This window comes from Pelodiscus sinensis, chromosome 1 (genome assembly GCF_052426305.1).
Source record: "Pelodiscus sinensis isolate ZL-2025 chromosome 1, ASM5242630v1, whole genome shotgun sequence".
Classification (NCBI taxonomy): Eukaryota; Metazoa; Chordata; order Testudines; family Trionychidae; genus Pelodiscus; species Pelodiscus sinensis.
In genome coordinates this window covers 328,421,334-328,441,197 of record NC_143052.1, presented here as the reverse complement: position 1 = coordinate 328,441,197, position 19,864 = coordinate 328,421,334, and the positions used below count along the sequence as shown (strand labels likewise).

The following is a 19,864-nucleotide window of genomic DNA, read 5'->3' as shown; positions in this document are numbered from 1 at the left end:
CCACACATTTTTCTTTATCATGATTCTCCTTTACACTGCTAGGATAACTGGATGATTCCCCATTACTTTCCTCACATTTCCATTCCATATTTTCAGGTAAATCTGCTAATTCCATCATGTAAGCTTCATTCCTCAATTTCTTCTGCACCAGTATAATAGCTACTGCCTAAAATCTGGTCTGTGGTGTTTTGTTCCAAAGATTTTCGTATTAAATTTGCTCCTTGCTGCAAACTAGATTGTAGTTAAGCGTTTAGATTCCATCATTTAGCTGCTAAAGGCTTCTTCGGTGACATCTTTTATATGGGGGAAGACAGTTTTAGGGGGAGCAAAATTCTATGTTCTGCATTCTTAGGGCTCATCTAGACTACGCTAGAGTGTTGAAAGAGTGTCCTGCAGAATATGCATAGCTTCAGATCTCACTTTTGAAAGCAGAGCTTTCCAAAGTGAAAGTAGTTTAGATGCAACTTTTTTGGCAAACCCTCCCTTTGTTGAAAAGCCATGTAAATCTCATTTTTGAGGAAGAGCAGCTTTTTGACAAAGGGGGGAGGGGGGGATTCGTTGAAAAAGTCAGGTCTAAACTACTTTCACTTTCAAAAGCTCTGCTTTTGAAAGTGAGATTGAAAGAAGATATCATCATATCCTCTTTCAACACTCTAGCATAGTCTAGATGAGCCCCTAGGAAGTCATCAAATATTATGTACTAAGTATGGCAAAATAAGCAATAATATTTCTTATATTCTTGTGTATATTGGGGGTCAATAGATATTTCTGGCATCTCATTAAACATGTCCTGTATTAGTCTCCACTTGAAATCCAAAAATACAAGTACACTTTATAATTACGCAGTAAAACAAGGTTCACAATATTGCAGTTGGGCTCTTGGTTCACTTCATTCTTTCATCTCACAGATTAGAGACATCTTTTATATACTTGGAGGAGCATGGCTTGTATCTTCCTAGGAAGTTCAAGGAAAATGTAATTCTCAGAAATTCTGGAAAGTTCCATGAAATTCTACAAAGGTCCAGAACATTCTAAGGGTAGGTATGTTTACACAGCAAAGTTATTTTGAAATAAAAGCCATTATTTCGAAATAACTTTACTAGAGTCTACACAGCCAAACTGCTATTTCGAAATTAAATTGAAATAGCGGAGCGCTTATTTTGAATTTGGTAAACCTCATTCCACGAGGAATAACACCAAATTCAAAATAGCTATTTCAAAATAAGGGCTGTTTCAAAATAGGGGGCCTCCAGCCTTCCCAGGGTGCCCTAGTGGCCACTCCAGGCTCAACCAAGAACACTCCTCTCCCTCTCCCCTCCCCAGAGCCCTTAAAGGGGTTGACTGGCCACAGTACCTGTGCCAGCTCCAAGCCTGCCAGCCCTGAGCCAGCAGTCACTGCCCCTGGCCCAGTGGCCCCAAAACATGAGCCACCAAGCCACTGGCAGCAAGCCCTCCACCACTCCCCAGGAGCAGTCTGCCAGCTCCCAGGAGCCTTCCAGGGCCCAGAGAAGGCGGGCGCCTTCCTGGCCCAGGGTGGAGATCATGGACCTTATTCAGGTTTGGGGGGGGATGCCTCCAATGTCCATGATCTCCACACTAGACAGAGGAACGTGGCTGTGTATGGCAGGATAGCTGCCATCCTGGCCACCAAAGGCCACATGTGAACCTAGGAGCAGGTTTGCATGAAAATCAAGTTGGTCCAGGGAGACCCCCCAACCCTGAGTCCTGAGCTTCTCCTCCCTCTTCTTCCCTTTGCTTCCCCCTTCCAGCTCCCTCCTCCCAGGTTTCCCCCTCCCCTCTCCCACCCTCTCTCGTCCCCTCTCCTGTCACCTTTCCCCAGTCTCACCAGAGTTTCATCCCCCCTCCCCACAGTTTTGTTAAATAAAGAGAGTTTGTGTTCATGAAAATACATGTATTTTATTTGACATCAGGAAGGGGGGCTAGGGAGGGGTAAGTGGAAGGACGTGAGGGAGGAATGAGGCACAAACCCACAGTGGACAGACAAGGGAGGCTCTTAGTGCTCCTCAGGGTGGCAGCTCTCCCGCAGGGCCTCCTGGATACTGACAGCCCCCCGATGGACCTCCCAGATGGCAGCCTGCAGCAAGTGCAGCTAGGCTAACAGCAACGCGGCCACGAGAAGCAGCAGAGTGCCCAGGGTCAGCTCTGGCTCCATGTTGCAGAGTGCTGTGGTGTTCCGAGTGAGGGCAACCAGAGCACAAGGAGACAAAATGCTTTGCTGTCCCTCATTGAGGTAGGCAAAAAAGTAGGGAAATCTGAGAACCGGCTGTCCAGGGGGGGTCCCTTTAATCACAGGCCTCCAATAGCCTCAGTCAGCAGCCACACAAAGTAACTCTTGACCTGATGCTCTGCCAGACCTGACTCTGTCAAGCCTTAAATGCGATTCAGCGTCCACTCAGTGTGGATACGCTATTTCGAAATAGCAAAAAGCTATTTTGATAAGCATTTTGTGTGTAGACATGTTATTTTGAAATAAACTATTTCGAAATAACTATTTTGAAAGAAGCTATTTTGAAAAAACGCTGTAGTGTAGACATACCCTAAGAGGTTAATGAAAAATAAATCCACATACAGAATAATTGAGACTTTTTACTTCCATCATTATAGCTTTCCTTTCGTTGCTAATAACAAAAACAGCATCCTGAATCTGGAGCCCTCCAAGCCCAGCACCTCCAATTGTTGCCTGACCCTAAATCCAGTCCTGGGGCTATCCCTTTGTCACCTACCTGATGGATGCCAAAACATCTTTCTGATTCTTCTTATAGTTCCCAAACTATATTGAATGTGTTTTAAATGCTGGGAAGGCTTCCTGACCCACCAATTGGCTGACAAATTTAAATTAGAAATTAGGCACAATTCTTTAACAGTGATGGTGATTCCCATTGGAATTACCTACCAAGAAAAATGGTAGATTCTCCATCTCTTATTGTAGGTCTAGACTACAGTCCTTTGTCAGAAAAAGCTACACAAATTGCACTCTGCAATTTGCGTTAACTTTTTCTGATTGCTTTTCTGGAAGAGGTTTTTCTGCCATTTGGCCCTGTCTAGACGGGGCGAAGAGGCGGAAAAGCCTCCTCTTTCGGAGGAGCCTTTATTTCTTGTAGAATGAGGTATACAGGGCTCCCCAAAAAGAGCGCATTTGCTCTTCTGCAAAAAAGGTGGAAGAGCAAACACATTCTCTAGACACAGTGGAGTTTTTCTGGGATACCACACACCAGTCTAGACGTACCCTCAGACTCTTCAAATCAATACTAGACAGTTTTCAGGAAAATGTGCTTTAGCTAAACCCAACTTATGCTTTGGTCAAACACAAATTATTGGGTTCAATATAGGGATAACTGGGTAAAATGTCATGCCTATAATATATGTGAGGTCAGATTCTTGATGTAATGTTCTCTCCTGGCCTCAAAATTTATGAATCTATGAATCTTCATTAGGTCCCTCATTATGAAGAACAATCTACCATGGCATGGAACTAGAAATGTCTGCAGAAGAACAGACACTATTACAAGATCAAATAAATGCAACAGGTAATAATATGAACTGTAATGGCCAAAAGTTATTTATTTTCCCACTTATTCCTAACAAGTAGCACCAACCTGGAGATATCTACTACTTTCTTTATACAATAAGGCTGTGTCTAGACTGGCATGATTTTCCGCAAATGCTTTTAACAGAAAAGTTTTCCAAAAAGCACTTTTTGCAGAAAAGCATCCATGCCAATCTAGACGCGCTTTTCTGCAAAAAAGCCCCGATCACCATTTTCGCGATCGTGGCTTTTTTCCCCAAAACAAATCCGAGCTGTCTATACTGGCCCTTTTGCGCAAAAGCTTTGTGCAAAAGGGACTTTTGCCCGAACGGGAGCAGCACAGTATTTCCACAAGAAGCACTGATTTCAGACAGTAGGAAGTCAGTGTTCTTGCAGAAATTCAAGCGGCCAGTATAGACAGCTGGCAAGTTTTTCCACAAAAGCAGCTGCTTTTGCGGAAAAGCTTGCCAGTCTAGACACAGCCTAACTGTAAATTCAGATTATAATATCTGTGTACAAGCTAAAAGATTAACACATTTTATTGGTACAAAGATGCCAAAGGGTGCAAGTCGCAGTTACTTTCTGGCTAAAATCCATTACATCTGGCAGTAAGTTGCGCTACAATTTTGTCAGCCTCTAGCTAGCACTCCATCTAGGCATTGGGGTTTCCTTGTTATTTTACTCCATAAATTCATAAATGAGCATCCTGACTGGCTCCTAAACCAAGCAATATTCAAGTATAGCTTCTTGCTCAAAAAAGTTAAGTATATCACAGATCTTCAGCTCCTGAAATAATCAGGCCTGTGTAAAGTGTATGAAGTTAGTCACCTAAAACCAAAAGCTCCCAAAACCATAAATCACTTTTGAAAACTCTATATCTACCGTGTTAAAATTTGCAGATAAACTATAGATGTGTGTAGGAACATAAAAATTGCCTTATCAGATCAGAGATGAGAACCATCTAGTCCAGTATCCTATCTCTGACAGTAAAAAAGTATTGCATGCTTTAGAGGAGAGTGTAAGAACTCTGCAATAAGCAGATGTAGGATAATCTAAACCCCACATTATGTCTCACTGCGATATCTAATTATTAGAGATTGTTAAGCCCTGAAGTTACATCCCTCTTAAAGTTTTATAATTAATTATGATAATTCTGGATTTTCTTGATAGCCATGTAAGTGTCCAGTTCCTTTTTAAATTCTGCTAAATTCTTGGCCTGTTACATCCTGTGACAATGAGTTCCTAGTCCAATTATTTGTTGTGTGAAAAAGTATTTTCCTTTTTTTGAGTCAGTTTTGAATGTTTTCATTTTTTAAACTCATTGAATATCCCTTGTTCTTGTGTTATGAGACAGAGAAAACAGAAGTCTCTGATCTTTTCCATATGATTCATCTTGTGAGAATGCAATGCTGATTCTGTACAGTGTCAGTACTTGCATAAAATGAACTTGATTTAGAGTTTGTAAGTGGATAACCAGGGGGTCTACACTGTATAAAAAGATGAAATTGTAGTGTAATTGCCATTGATTCTGCAGTGGGCATTCAGATGAGGGCATCTAAGGGAGAAAACAAAGATAAAAGCATATTAAATATGGAAGGGGACATAATCTATACAAGGGTAGTAACAAAGTTTTAATTTAATTTAACCAATATAGTGCTGTCTTCCTAATATTCAGCAATCAAAAACACAAATTTGTTAATTATTTTACTACACATAATTTTAGCAGAAACGTGCATCTAAAGCTCATATTCTAATATATTTGTTAGTCTGTATGGTGCTATAGGACTTCTCGTTTTTTATGCATCTAATGAGCTTATCTCACAATTCCAAACTGCTTCACATATCTTTGAAGGTTACAAAAGTTTCAGCTGTCTCCTACCCAGCTGCCAAGGCTCCAAGCTCTCCTATCAAAAACAACTTCTGAAGTGTATAAAAACCTATGACATTAAAAACTGAAGGGGTGAAGATGGCATAAAATAAATTGAATTTAAGATTAACATAAAATATATAGTTGACATTGTATGTATTCCTTACATTCAAATTTATGTTGAAGAGAAGACAAAATTACTTTAAGAATTTGCCTGATTTAATAGGAATAGTTTCTAATCTAATATATCCTCAACTGAATTTTTGTTGTGTTCCTGTATTGTGAAGTCATTTAGCACAATATGGTACTAGTCAGTGGGAACAGTAAGATAGCATATGAGATCTGACACAGTCATATTTCTCTGACTCTTTTCTCTCTCATTAATCATTGACAAATACCTAGAAGAATTTGTCATTTTCTGATCAGCAAAACATGTTACCCAAAGCACATTGCTGTTTATGTAGCACTGGAAACACTGTAACACTGCTAAGCTGAGAATCATCCTCAGAAGACACTTTTATTGTAAACCAGTGGAGTTGTTTTGTGCTTTACTAGCAACAACAATGTAAATAGCTACACTGTAATAAAAGAAGTGCTAAACGCCATCATGAGTCTCTTGTAATTCATACATGCAGGAAACTTTAAGAGAATAATTTGTCTTCCACACATACACTTAAGGATGGCCGGAAGCAGTGCCGGCAGGGCATCAGAGGAGGACTTAGAGCATGGAGATGCTTTCTCAGGCTAGCCGAGGGCTGCACTTAAAGGGTCCCGACCCCCACCCCGGACAGACAGTTCTCAGGGGTTCCCCGCTTGCAAAGCAGTCCTGGCTTGGAGTGCCCTGAGTGCCCACACTCGGCACATCACAGCACTCGGCCATCAGCCCGGCCGCACTTGCCGCAGGCTGCCATCCGGGAGGGGAGGGGGGTCAATCAAGGGGCTTCAGGAGAGCTTCCACCCCGAGAAGCCCGCAGAGCCAGCCCAGTCCTCCCCATCGCGGGCTCATACCCCATTCCTCCCTCACCTCCTTCCACTTAACCCTCCCTAACCCCCCTTCCTGATGTACAAAATAAAGGTCACGTGTGTTCAAAAATAGAAACTCTCTTTATTGAACAAAACTGGGGGAGACTGGGAAAAGGAGGTGGGAGAGGGGAAGAGAGAGGGTGGGAGAGGGGAGGGCAACTAAAATGATCAGGGGTTTGGAACAGGTCCCATATGAAGAGAGGCTAAAGAGACTGGGACTTTTCAGCTTAGAAAAGAGGAGACTGAGGGGGGATATGATAGAGGTCTATAAAAGCATGAGTGGTGTGGAGAGGGTACATAAAGAAAAGTTATTCATTAGTTCCCATAATAGAAGGACTAGAGGACACCAAATGAAATGAATGGGTAGCAGGCTTCAAACTAATAAGCGAAAGTTCTTCTTCACAAAGCAAAGAGTCAACCTGTGGAACTCCTTGCTGCAGCAGGCTGTGAAGGCTACAACTATAACAGAGTTTAAAGAGAAGTTAGATAAAGTCATGGAGGTTGGGTCCATGGAGTGGCATTAGCCAGGGGGTACAAATGGTGTCCCTGCCCAAAGTTTGTGGAAGGCTGGAGAGGGATGGCACGAGACAAATGGCTTGGTCATTGTCTTCGGTCCATCCCCTCCAGGGTCCCTAGTGTTGGCCGCTGTTTACAGATAGGCTACTGGGCTAGATGGACCTTTGGTCTGACCCAGTACGACCATTGTAAGCTCAGGGCTCAGGGTCGGGGGTCTCAGTGGACCCCCTTGATTTTCATGCACACCTGCTCCTGGGTGGCCAGGCTGGCAGCTATCCTGCCCTAGATGGACACTTTACTGTGCCTAGTGCGGAGGTCATGGATGAGGTCCACTATCTCTGCACTAGACCAGGCGGGCGCCCGCCTCTTGCGGACCCGGGCAGGCTCCCGGGAGCCGCCAGCCTGGTCCCAGGAAGAGGCGGAGGGCTGGGTGGCAGCGGGTGGCTGGCTCGAGCCGTGCCAGGTGCAGGGTCTGCTGGCTTGGTGCTGACAGGCTTGCACCTGGCACGGGCACCGTAGCCAGCCCGTGCCCCTTTAAGGGATCCGGAGCCGGGAGGGGGGCAGACGAGTTTCCCTGGTGGTGCCCAGAGTGGCCACCAGGGAAAGCTGGGAAGGGCTAGCCTCCCACTAGTTCGAATTAAGTGGCTACACAGCCCTTAATTCAAACTAGCTAATTCGAACTAGGTGTTAGTCCTCGTAAAATGAGGTTTACCTAGTTCGAATTAAGCGCTCCGCTAGTTCGAATTAAGTTCGAACTAGTGGAGCGCTAGTGTAGCACCTATCAAAGTTAATTCAAACTAACATCTGTTAGTTCGAATTAACTTTGTAGTGTAGACATACCCTATCTTTGCAATTCCTCCTCCAGACCCCATCACTTCAAAGACCAAGGCATCTCCTCTTAGTAAGGCCAATAATACAAAACAAATTTTGGTTTTTTAGCCAAGCTATTTTGGAGAGATGAACAAAAATGAACAAAAACCAATGAGGACATTTTTAGACAACATGACTGAGTTTTTCAAAGGCATGTAGGAGATTTAGAAGTACAACTCTGATTGATTTCAATGATAATAGTGCTTCTTGTTAGCTCCCTAGGCAGCTTTGAAAAATCTCATCTTATAATTTTAACACTATTTTTCTGTTTGCCCCTCAAAATTCCCTGAAAAATTATATCCAAATAGAAAGTGCGATAATGAAATTTTGGAATGATTGGTTACTTTGGAAAGAAATTCATATGTGTGGGTTGAAAACTGAGCATTAAAATAAATAACAAAAACAAGCGATAATTAAATAATTAACGTTTGCTGGCATTTAAATTTGTGAAATTATTTCCAGGCATCAATTGAAATCTTTCTGAATGTAAGTGTTTTTAAAGGTGTTCTAAAGGTGTTTAAACAAGACGAATGTAAAAAGCCAGAGTTTGAGCCATGACTAGTAATATTTCAAACACTTCAATTATGCAGTAAAAAAAGCAGCTTGATTTGGTCAGTTGAAACTAATTTTGTTGCACTATGTAAATATGTCAAAAGTGGTACATGATAGTAGCATGAGGCATTTCTAAGACATTATTTAAAAAGAATATTGATGAAAATACATTTTTAAAATAGAAAAACTAAGTGAACTCTAATTTTTGAAGTGGAAATATAATTTTTAGTGACCATTGTGGAAGCTTCAAAAGAAAATTAATGGTCCCATGAGACATTGTTAGTGAACATTGAGCTAAAGATTGGGATGGAGGGGTGAAGCAAATATTTTGGAAGTTTTGCATCTATTTTAATATTAGCCAGTCTTTAAAAATTGACTTTTTCATAAAAAACATGGTTAGGAAGGAAGTGATTTGATTAAGGACCTGAAGGACTACCAGCCTCTACAAAACTGGTAGAAAATAAACCAAACAGAACATCCCTTGAACTGACAGAAAATGTGAAAGACAGCTAGATAAACTTAGATTAAACAAAGCAAAACAAAAGCTGGGTGCATTTATTTTACAGATCACTTTGCCAACATTACCAAAAATTTTGCTAGAAATATAGTGTAAACTGGACATTCACTTGTAGTAAGGCTCCTTGGAATTTGGAAGGACATAAAAACTAAATCTGAAAGTGAAAATCATATATTTTAAAAAACTGAAACATGATTCTGAAAGTGTTTTTCAAACTAAAAAGACATGCTATTACATCCAATTGAATTCCATAAAAATGTAAAAATAAGTAACATCCAACAATGAATTATTTGCATAATTAGCTGAAAAATAATTCCGGTTATTTTTCAGTAGCATAGTTACTCATGGAGAAAGAAAATATCCACTAATAACAGCATTCTTTGTCTTTTTACTTTCCCTTTTCATTACGCACATTGAAGCTGAAAGTAAACATATTTTAATTGAGAGAGGGAGGATTTTACATATTATAACAAAATGAAATTCTCCACAGCACAGGCACAGAGAGAAAAACTCATCTTAACTATGGGCTAGTCATTGCTGAACTGAAATTGCCCCTGCCTTTCATGCCCCATCCCAACCCAGTACCAACTGTGCAGGGTGTGAAGGGTCAGGCTACTAATTCTGTGTAACAGGCTGCATTACAGAGGACAAATATGAGGTTGAAATGCCAAAGACTGAGGTTCTCAGCCCTGACATTCCCTGACCTCTCAGCCCAAAGCCTACCATGCCCTGTCCCCACTCAAAACTATTCCTTCACCATCTGAACCCTGTGATGTGAGGGCACAGGGCAGGCAATGACAGAATCGGTATGGTGAGGGGACAGGGCAGGCAATGAAGCTTTCCTCAAACCGTTCTACTCAGCCATCTCACCTCCCCATCCCAAACTCATCATGGTTTACCCCATCACTTCACTCTGCTGCTCCCTTCCCCATCCCAGTTTTCTCACTGTCTTCCCCAAACACTCACACAGCCCCCCGCCCTCCCGCATCCTAAGCCTGGCATTGCCTGCCCTGTGCCCTCACACTCAGCCCCCTCACCTTTCCATTCTAACCCTACCATGGTTTGCCACTTCACTTCACACTTAACCCTTCCCTTCCCCATTCCAATCTTATCATTGCCCTCCACATTCCCACACCCTCAGCCCTTTTCTCTCCCTATCCCAACCCTGTCATTGCCTTTCCCATCCCTTCACATTCAGGCCCTTCCTTCCCCACCCCAACCTTGTAACTGCCTGTCCCATCCCCTCATACTCAGTTCCTCCCTTCCCCATTCCAACCCTGTCATTCACTTCCCTGTCACATCACAACTCGGTCCCTTTCTAATCCTGACATTTCCTTCCCACTCCCCATACACTCAGTCCCTTCTTTCCCCATTACAACCCTGCCATTGCCTGCCCCGACCCCCATGCTCAGCCCCTTTCTTTCCGATCCCAAATCTTTCATTGCCAATCCCGTTCCCTCACACTCGGCCCCTTCCTTTCTCATCCCAATCTTGTCATTGCCTTCATGTATCCTCACACTCAAGCCCTCTCTTCCCCTTTCCAACCTTGTCAGAATCCTTCCCATCCCCTCAGACTCAGTCCCTTTTCCTCCCCATCCCAACTCTGCTCTGTCTCTTCACACTCAACCCCTTCTTCTCCTCATCACAACTCTGTCATTGCCTGCTTTATCACCTCACATTCAGACAGGCCTGCCGTGTGGATGTCAAGGGGGAAATGGCCCTGGGCCCAAACATTTCTAAATGGCCTGGGGTGGCAGAGATGGTGGCTGGAGCAGTAGCCCCTTTAGAATTGCCGCTGCAGCACCACGTAGTGTGCAGCAAAACCCCATGCCATGCCATCTTGCCAGTTCTGAGAGTAAGTATGGGGATGAGGTGTCACATTGTCCAGGAGGCACTAGAGGCTGGCTGCCCCAGCTCCGCCCCTTCAGATCAAGATCCCACTTCTTCTGGGAACAGGGTATCAGCCTCCCCCAATATTACCCAGGAGACCAGGAATCCTGTTGCCGTCCCCGCACACAGCCGCTTTCTTCCCCATCCCAACCCTGTCATTGCGTGCCCTGTCCCCTCACAGTCAGCCCATCTCTTAGACTCATAGACTCATAGACTTTAAGGTCAGAAGGGACCATTATGATCATCTAGTCTGACCCCCTGCACAGTGCAGGCCACAGAATCTCACCCACCCCTCTTAGAATAATCCTCTCACCTATGCCTCAGATATTGAAGCCTTCAAATACTTTGAAGGCCCCAAGATGCAGAGAATCCTCCAGCTGTGATCTGTACCCCATACTACAGACGAAGGCGAAAAACCTCCAGGGTCTCTGACAATCTACCCTGGAGGAAAATTCCTTCCCGAACCCAAATATGGCGATCAGCTAAACCCTGAGCATGTGGGCAAGACTCACCAGCCAGACACCCAGAAAGTTCTCTATAGTAACTCCTATCATCCCTCCATTAACCTTCCCCATCCCAACCCTGCCATTGCCTGCCCCATCCCGTCACACTCTGCCCATCCCTTCCCCATCCCAACCCTGCCATTGCCTGCCCTGTCCCGTCACACTCAGCCCATCCCTTCCCCATCCCAACCCTGCCATTGCCTGCCCCGTCCCGTCACACTCAGCCGATCCCTTCCCCATCCCAACCCTGCCATTACCTGCCCCGTCCCCTCACACTCAGCCCATCCCTTCCCCATCCCAACCCTGCCATTACCTGCCCCGTCCCCTCACACTCAGCCCATCCCTTTCCCATCCCAACCCTGCCATTGCCTGCCCCGTCCCGTCACACTCAGCCCATCCCTTCCCCATCCCAACCCTGCCATTGCCTGCCCCGTCCCATCACACTCAGCCCATCCCTTCCCCATCCCAACCCTGCCATTGCCTGCCCCGTCCCCTCACACTCAGCCCATCCCTTCCCCATCCCAACCCTGCCATTGCCTGCCCCGTCCCATCACACTCAGCCCATCTCTTCCCCATCCCAACCCTGCCATTACCTGCCCCGTCCCCTCACACTCAGCCCATCCCTTCCCCATCCCAACCCTGCCATTGCCTGCCCCGTCCCCTCACACTCATCCCATCCCTTCCCCATCCCAACCCTGCCATTGCCTGCCCCGTCACCTCACACTCAGCCCATCCCTTCCCCATCCCAACCCTGCCATTGCCTGCCCCGTCCCCTCACACTCAGCCCATCCCTTCCCCATCCCAACCCTGCCATTGCCTGCCCCGTCCCCTCACACTCAGCCCATCCCTTCCCCATCCCAACCCTGCCATTACCTGCCCCGTCCCCTCACACTCAGCCCATCCCTTCCCCATCCCAACCCTGCCATTGCCTGCCCCGTCCCCTCACACTCAGCCCATCCCTTCCCCATCCCAACCCTGCCATTGCCTGCCCCGTCCCGTCACACTAAGCCCATCCCTTCCCCATTCCAACCCTGCCATTGCCTGCCCCGTCCCATCACACTCAGCCCATCCCTTCCCCATCCCAACCCTGCCATTGCCTGCCCCGTCCCCTCACACTCAGCCCATCCCTTCCCCATCCCAACCCTGCCATTGCCTGCCCCGTCCCCTCACACTCAGCCCATCCCTTCCCCATCCCAACCCTGCCATTGCCTGCCCCGTCCCGTCACACTCAGCCAATCCCTTCCCCATCCCAACCCTGCCATTGCCTGCCCCGTCCCCTCACACTCAGCCCATCCCTTCCCCATCCCAACCCTGCCATTGCCTGCCCCGTCCCGTCACACTCAGCCCATCCCTTCCCCTCCCCATCCCAACCCTGCCATTGCCTGCCCCGTCCCGTCACACTCAGCCCATCCCTTCCCCATCCCAACCCTGCCATTGCCTGCCCCGTCCCCTCACACTCAGCCCATCCCTTTCCCATCCCAACCCTGCCATTGCCTGCCCCGTCCCGTCACACTCAGCCCATCCCTTCCCCATCCCAACCCTGCCATTGCCTGCCCCGTCCCGTCACACTCAGCCCATCCCTTCCCCATCCCAACCCTGCCATTACCTGCCCCGTCCCCTCACACTCAGCCCATCCCTTTCCCATCCCAACCCTGCCATTGCCTGCCCCGTCCCGTCACACTCAGCCCATCCCTTCCCCATCCCAACCCTGCCATTGCCTGCCCCGTCCCGTCACACTCAGCCCATCCCTTCCCCATCCCAACCCTGCCATTGCCTGCCCCGTCCCCTCACACTCAGCCCATCCCTTCCCCATCCCAAACCTGCCATTGCCTGCCCCGTCCCATCACACTCAGCCCATCCCTTCCCCATCCCAACCCTGCCATTACCTGCCCTGTCCCCTCACACTCAGCCCATCCCTTCCCCATCCCAACCCTGCCATTGCCTGCCCCGTCCCCTCACACTCAGCCCATCCCTTCCCCATCCCAACCCTGCCATTGCCTGCCCCGTCCCCTCACACTCAGCCCATCCCTTCCCCATCCAAACCCTGCCATTGCCTGCCCCGTCCCCTCACACCCAGCCCATCCCTTCCCCATCCCAACCCTGCCATTGCCTGCCCCGTCCCATCACACTCAGCCCATCCCTTCCCCATCCCAACCCTGCCATTGCCTGCCCCGTCCCCTCACACTCAGCCCATCCCTTCCCCATCCCAACCCTGCCATTGCCTGCCCCGTCCCCTCACACTCAGCCCATCCCTTCCCCATCCCAACCCTGCCATTGCCTGCCCCGTCCCCTCACACTCAGCCCATCCCTTCCCCATCCCAACCCTGCCATTGCCTGCCCCGTCCCCTCACACTCAGCCCATCCCTTCCCCATCCCAACCCTGCCATTGCCTGCCCCGTCCCGTCACACTCAGCCCATCCCTTCCCCATCCCAACCCTGCCATTGCCTGCCCCGTCCCATCACACTCAGCCCATCCCTTCCCCATCCCAACCCTGCCATTGCCTGCCCCGTCCCCTCACACTCAGCCCATCCCTTCCCCATCCCAACCCTGCCATTGCCTGCCCCGTCCCATCACACTCAGCCCATCTCTTCCCCATCCCAACCCTGCCATTACCTGCCCCGTCCCCTCACACTCAGCCCATCCCTTCCCCATCCCAACCCTGCCATTGCCTGCCCCGTCCCCTCACACTCATCCCATCCCTTCCCCATCCCAACCCTGCCATTGCCTGCCCCGTCCCCTCACACTCAGCCCATCCCTTCCCCATCCCAACCCTGCCATTGCCTGCCCCGTCCCCTCACACTCAGCCCATCCCTTCCCCATCCCAACCCTGCCATTGCCTGCCCCGTCCCCTCACACTCAGCCCATCCCTTCCCCATCCCAACCCTGCCATTACCTGCCCCGTCCCCTCACACTCAGCCCATCCCTTCCCCATCCCAACCCTGCCATTGCCTGCCCCGTCCCCTCACACTCAGCCCATCCCTTCCCCATCCCAACCCTGCCATTGCCTGCCCCGTCCCGTCACACTAAGCCCATCCCTTCCCCATTCCAACCCTGCCATTGCCTGCCCCGTCCCATCACACTCAGCCCATCCCTTCCCCATCCCAACCCTGCCATTGCCTGCCCCGTCCCCTCACACTCAGCCCATCCCTTCCCCATCCCAACCCTGCCATTGCCTGCCCCGTCCCCTCACACTCAGCCCATCCCTTCCCCATCCCAACCCTGCCATTGCCTGCCCCGTCCCGTCACACTCAGCCAATCCCTTCCCCATCCCAACCCTGCCATTGCCTGCCCCGTCCCCTCACACTCAGCCCATCCCTTCCCCATCCCAACCCTGCCATTGCCTGCCCCGTCCCGTCACACTCAGCCCATCCCTTCCCCTCCCCATCCCAACCCTGCCATTGCCTGCCCCGTCCCGTCACACTCAGCCCATCCCTTCCCCATCCCAACCCTGCCATTGCCTGCCCCGTCCCCTCACACTCAGCCCATCCCTTTCCCATCCCAACCCTGCCATTGCCTGCCCCGTCCCGTCACACTCAGCCCATCCCTTCCCCATCCCAACCCTGCCATTGCCTGCCCCGTCCCGTCACACTCAGCCCATCCCTTCCCCATCCCAACCCTGCCATTACCTGCCCCGTCCCCTCACACTCAGCCCATCCCTTTCCCATCCCAACCCTGCTATTGCCTGCCCCGTCCCGTCACACTCAGCCCATCCCTTCCCCATCCCAACCCTGCCATTGCCTGCCCCGTCCCGTCACACTCAGCCCATCCCTTCCCCATCCCAACCCTGCCATTGCCTGCCCCGTCCCCTCACACTCAGCCCATCCCTTCCCCATCCCAAACCTGCCATTGCCTGCCCCGTCCCATCACACTCAGCCCATCCCTTCCCCATCCCAACCCTGCCATTACCTGCCCTGTCCCCTCACACTCAGCCCATCCCTTCCCCATCCCAACCCTGCCATTGCCTGCCCCGTCCCCTCACACTCAGCCCATCCCTTCCCCATCCCAACCCTGCCATTGCCTGCCCCGTCCCCTCACACTCAGCCCATCCCTTCCCCATCCAAACCCTGCCATTGCCTGCCCCGTCCCCTCACACCCAGCCCATCCCTTCCCCATCCCAACCCTGCCATTGCCTGCCCCGTCCCATCACACTCAGCCCATCCCTTCCCCATCCCAACCCTGCCATTGCCTGCCCCGTCCCCTCACACTCAGCCCATCCCTTCCCCATCCCAACCCTGCCATTGCCTGCCCCGTCCCCTCACACTCAGCCCATCCCTTCCCCATCCCAACCCTGCCATTGCCTGCCCCGTCCCCTCACACTCAGCCCATCCCTTCCCCGTCCTCTCACAGCCCTGCTCATTGGTGAGGCATGTTGGAGGGGTGGCATGAGGGGGGCACGTGCACCTCTAAATGAGTCAAGTGGCCCCCTAGATGTTCATTGATGAAGCCGGCTGCTCCCCACGCCGGGTACGGATGCTCTGGGCCTGTCTCATCCCCAGCGTGCTCGGTCTGTCACCGCCCGGTGCCCTCACTCTTTGAACCGGCTCCGGCCCCGGCCCCGCCTCTCTGACCTTGAGCCCGACCCTCTCCCCATCCCGTCGCAGCTTCTTTCCTCAGCCCAGTGCCGCCCGCCCCTTTGGACCGCCCCCCCCTCCCCTTCCCGCTCACGCGCCTCTTGCCGCCTTCCGCGTCTCCCTGGTAACGGGAGAAGCCGCCGGGCCTGTCCTGTAACCGCCGCGGGGTGCGGGGTGGCGGGAGCCGGGGCGGGACGGCGCGGGTGGGTGGGGAGCGCCGGGCTTTGGGGCTGGGCTGAGGCCGGCGCCTACCCGCCCGCGGGAGCAGAGCGCATCAGGCAGAGCGGAGAGCTGGTCCGCGCTGGGTCGGAAGCAGCGCAGGAAGGCTGCGGGGCTGGAGGTGACTCAACCGCCCGGCGTGAATGTCCCGCCCGATACTGCCACAGTCCAGGTATCCGCCCCCACGTCGGTGCCAGCCTCACCTCCACCGGCCCTGGCCCCAACAGAGCCAGGCTGCCCCTGTGTGCACGCCAGACTCCCCTCCACGAGCCCCTGCTCCCACAGAGCCAGGGCCGCTTGCCAGGCAGTGCCTCCATCACCTTTATTCGGCCTTGCCACCATAGACCTGGGGCTTCCTCCCATGGCAGTGCCATCCCGCCCTGACTGGTGCCTGTCCCCCCATTAATGTCCTCACCATCAATCCAGAACCTCTGTGAACCTGGGTGTCCTGTGAATCCATGGATGCTTTGACCCCTATTGACAGGATTTCTCCAACTGATTAGTACAGAGTTAGGACTCCTCCAAGCCCCTATTTCACACTTTCTCCACTTATTGCCACCACATGATTGAGTAGCTTTCAACCCCAACTGACATGCCCTCTCTTCCATAGAGAGGTGACTGCTCTATCCCTACAGTTTCCTCACCTGACCCAACAGAGCCAGTGCTCCTCTAAATCCCAATATTTCATCAACTCCCACAGCTGCTGTCAACTGAATTTGTGTTACTTCAAATTCCAATGCCATGTTCAATATGAGCTATTCCACAGAGCTACTCCACAATTCAGTGTGCATGGGATATTTGTAACTTAAAAGTTACAAAATCTAAAAGAAGTTGAAGGACTCCACATGAAGTGAATGGCTGTATAATTATACACATACAAGCCTAAATTATTGTATTTCATGTTTGTTTTTGGCAGATTAAAAAAAATAATACAGAGGGAAAAATGGAACAGAAATTGCAAGTGTTGCAGGAACAATCTGTGGTTCGGTAAGCACTGACTGGAATTGGTTTTTTTTTTTAAGAATGTAGAACTTACAGTGGTAAAGTTTTAAGATGATTATTTTCCTGTGCCTTTCTTTTTTTTTTTTTCGATGTCTGTTATGGTTTAGTAGTCACTATTAGGTAGGGCAGCACAGATCACTCCATGGTAATTTAATAATCTACTTCCTGTCTGTCATTTATTTCGATTTTTAAAACTGTTTTAATTTATATGGACAAAAGAGAGATGTGTGAGCTATTTTTTTGAAGACCTACAAATTTTCTGAAATTTGTTTTTAAAAGAGCAGTTAAAGTTGCTTTTTAAAGTATAGATATCCAATTAATTGCTCACAAAATCCAAACTCTTAATAAATATAAACACATTTTTATCAAGTATTAAGAAATGCACTTTTCATCACATAGAACAGTCTTACCTCTGACACAAAATAAATAGCATTCTTTCATCTCTAATCTCAGTACACAACCTTTCTAAAGAAGAAATATAAATGTGTTAGATCGTGAGCCCCTTAGTTACTGACACAAATAGTACCATTTAAAACAATAAGATTTGTTGCAAAGCACTGTACTACTTAACATAAGGTTGGCAAAATCTGGCTTTGAATATGTACACATTAATGAGATATTCATCACATTCAAATACAAATCTACATACATACAGTCAGATTATGCCTCATCCTGCTCACTGCTAGAAGAGAGCAGAGGGGTTGTAAGGCATCCTTGCTCTCTTTTCTACAGTGCCATTTATCTCTGCTTTCTGTATGCAAGGGAAGCAGGCTTCACAAAACTACTCTGTCCCTGTCCTCAAAGTGCATATAAACTTGTTTCCAAACATGGAGTAGTATTGTTGATGCATCAGGAAAAATACATTATGACAAATATAGAGACCTGGTATAGTTTACTCCCTTCCAAAGCAACAGGAAAACCAAGAAAGAGATTTTGACTTTCCTTTATTATGGGTTAGAGAACAAACTAATGATCTGGCTGATAATTTATAAATAAAAAAGCTATATGATTACCCATAAAGCAACATATATAGCATTGTTAATCTCAAATATGTATAGGTATTTTATAAAAATATTCTATCTACAAATATAATTGATAGTATTTTAAATGTAAAAAAATATACAAATATTACACATTAAAAATGACATAGATAAGAATAAACATTGCTTTGTTGTATTGAAATAAGTGATTGTTTATGGTTGAAAAGAATAACATTTATGTTTTTATAGAATATATTTAAAATCCGTTAAGTTACATATGTGGTTCCATATATCTTGAATTATTGTTCTTTGCTTATATATGCTTAGATTTTGTAAATGATCTGATAGGCAAGTATAGTGATGTCACACAACAACCTCAACTTTTTTTAAATCAAATATATTGTTTTAGACTGTATTTTAAAATTAATTGAAAGGATATTTTAAGGGTCAAATTTGTTCTCATTCATATCCGTAATTTTTTACTTTATTTTATCAACTGGTGGTTTAACAGCTTTGAATGAGATTTCAGACATGTTTGCAGTTATTCACATTGCATCAAAAGCAGTTTTGATTTAAAAGTTGGAAGTTTGTAAATTTTTAGCCATATGATAGACTAATTCCTTTGGCAATAAAAAAAATCAGTCAGCCAAAATATTGCTGGTTTAATAAATAGATACTACTCTTTCTTAAAGATTTTAATATGTATAGTTACTGTGACTAGCACTGCATACATTTAGCCATTAATATCTTAGGGAAAAATATTCCCTCAACATTAGCAAGACAAATTATATAAGAGTTAGCAAAATAATGAAGATTATTTCACTGCTACAATCACTCAAAATACACAAATCACCTATTCACATATGTATATTGATAATGGAAGGAGTGTAACTGTTAAATAACTGAGCTCTGACTAATGTAATTAGGTTTTTGAGAATTCATGATTTTTATAGTTTGACAGATAATGCTGTTGTTTATTTTAAAACATTTCATTTGTATCTATTTACATTTTCATGATTATACAAACTTATGTGTTTTAAGCATTTTACAATCAATTTAGATTTTCAATTTCTGGGAAATTGTAGCGCAATGAGTGAGAAGGGAGAGATTCCAGAAGACTGGAAAAGGGCAAATATAGTGCCCATCTATTAAAAAAAGGGAAATAAGGACAACTCAGGAAAATACAGACCAGTCAGCTTAACCTCTGTACCTGGCAAGATAGTGGAGCAAATAATTAAGGGCCCCATTTGCAAACTTCTGGAACAGGGATGGGGGCCTTTTTTTGGATTGGGGCCGCTGACCCACATAAAAATCAGTTAGGAGCCGTGTACAAGAGAGAAACAAAAAAGAAAAACCAAACCCTCCCTGATGTGGCCCCTGACTGAGAAAGACAAAGCCACTCCCCACATTCTCCTTGCACACCAAAGCTTTGGGGGCCCCAGGCTAGTAGATTTTGTGTGCTCCAGCCCCAGGGTGGGATAGTGGTGGGGAGGACTGGAATGCCAGCCAATGGGAGCAGCAGGGAGCACTATCTGAGGGTATGTCTACACTACCCTCCTAATTCGAACTAGGAGGGTAATGTAGGCATACCGCACTTGCAAATGAAGCCCGGGATTTGAATTTCCCGGGCTTCATTTGCATAAATTGGGTGCCGCCATTTTTAAATCCCTGCTTGTTTGAACCCCGTGCTGCGCGGCTACACGTGGCACGGACTAGGTAGTTCGGACTAGGCTTCCTAGTCCGAACTACCATTACTTCTCATGGAATGAGGAGTAACGGTAGTTCAGAAGTTCGGACTAGGCTCGT

The 19,864-nt window shown here is 47.7% G+C and overlaps 1 protein-coding gene across 2 annotated transcripts in view; it reads left to right on the top strand.

Moving 5' to 3' along the window:
* Nucleotides 1-15,974: 15,974 nt before the first annotated feature.
* Nucleotides 15,975-19,864, top strand: part of DEUP1 (deuterosome assembly protein 1) — a 99,786-nt gene continuing 95,896 nt past the window's right edge. Inside the window, exons 1-2 of one of the 2 annotated variants that reach the window (XM_025182940.3) lie at nt 15,975-16,248; nt 16,993-17,063. In XM_025182940.3, coding sequence (XP_025038725.2) covers nt 17,020-17,063 — 44 coding nt within the window. In that variant the 5' untranslated portion in view covers nt 15,975-16,248; nt 16,993-17,019. The remainder of the gene's footprint in view (nt 16,249-16,992; nt 17,064-19,864) is intronic. The other variant, XM_014571845.4, reaches the window with a different exon arrangement.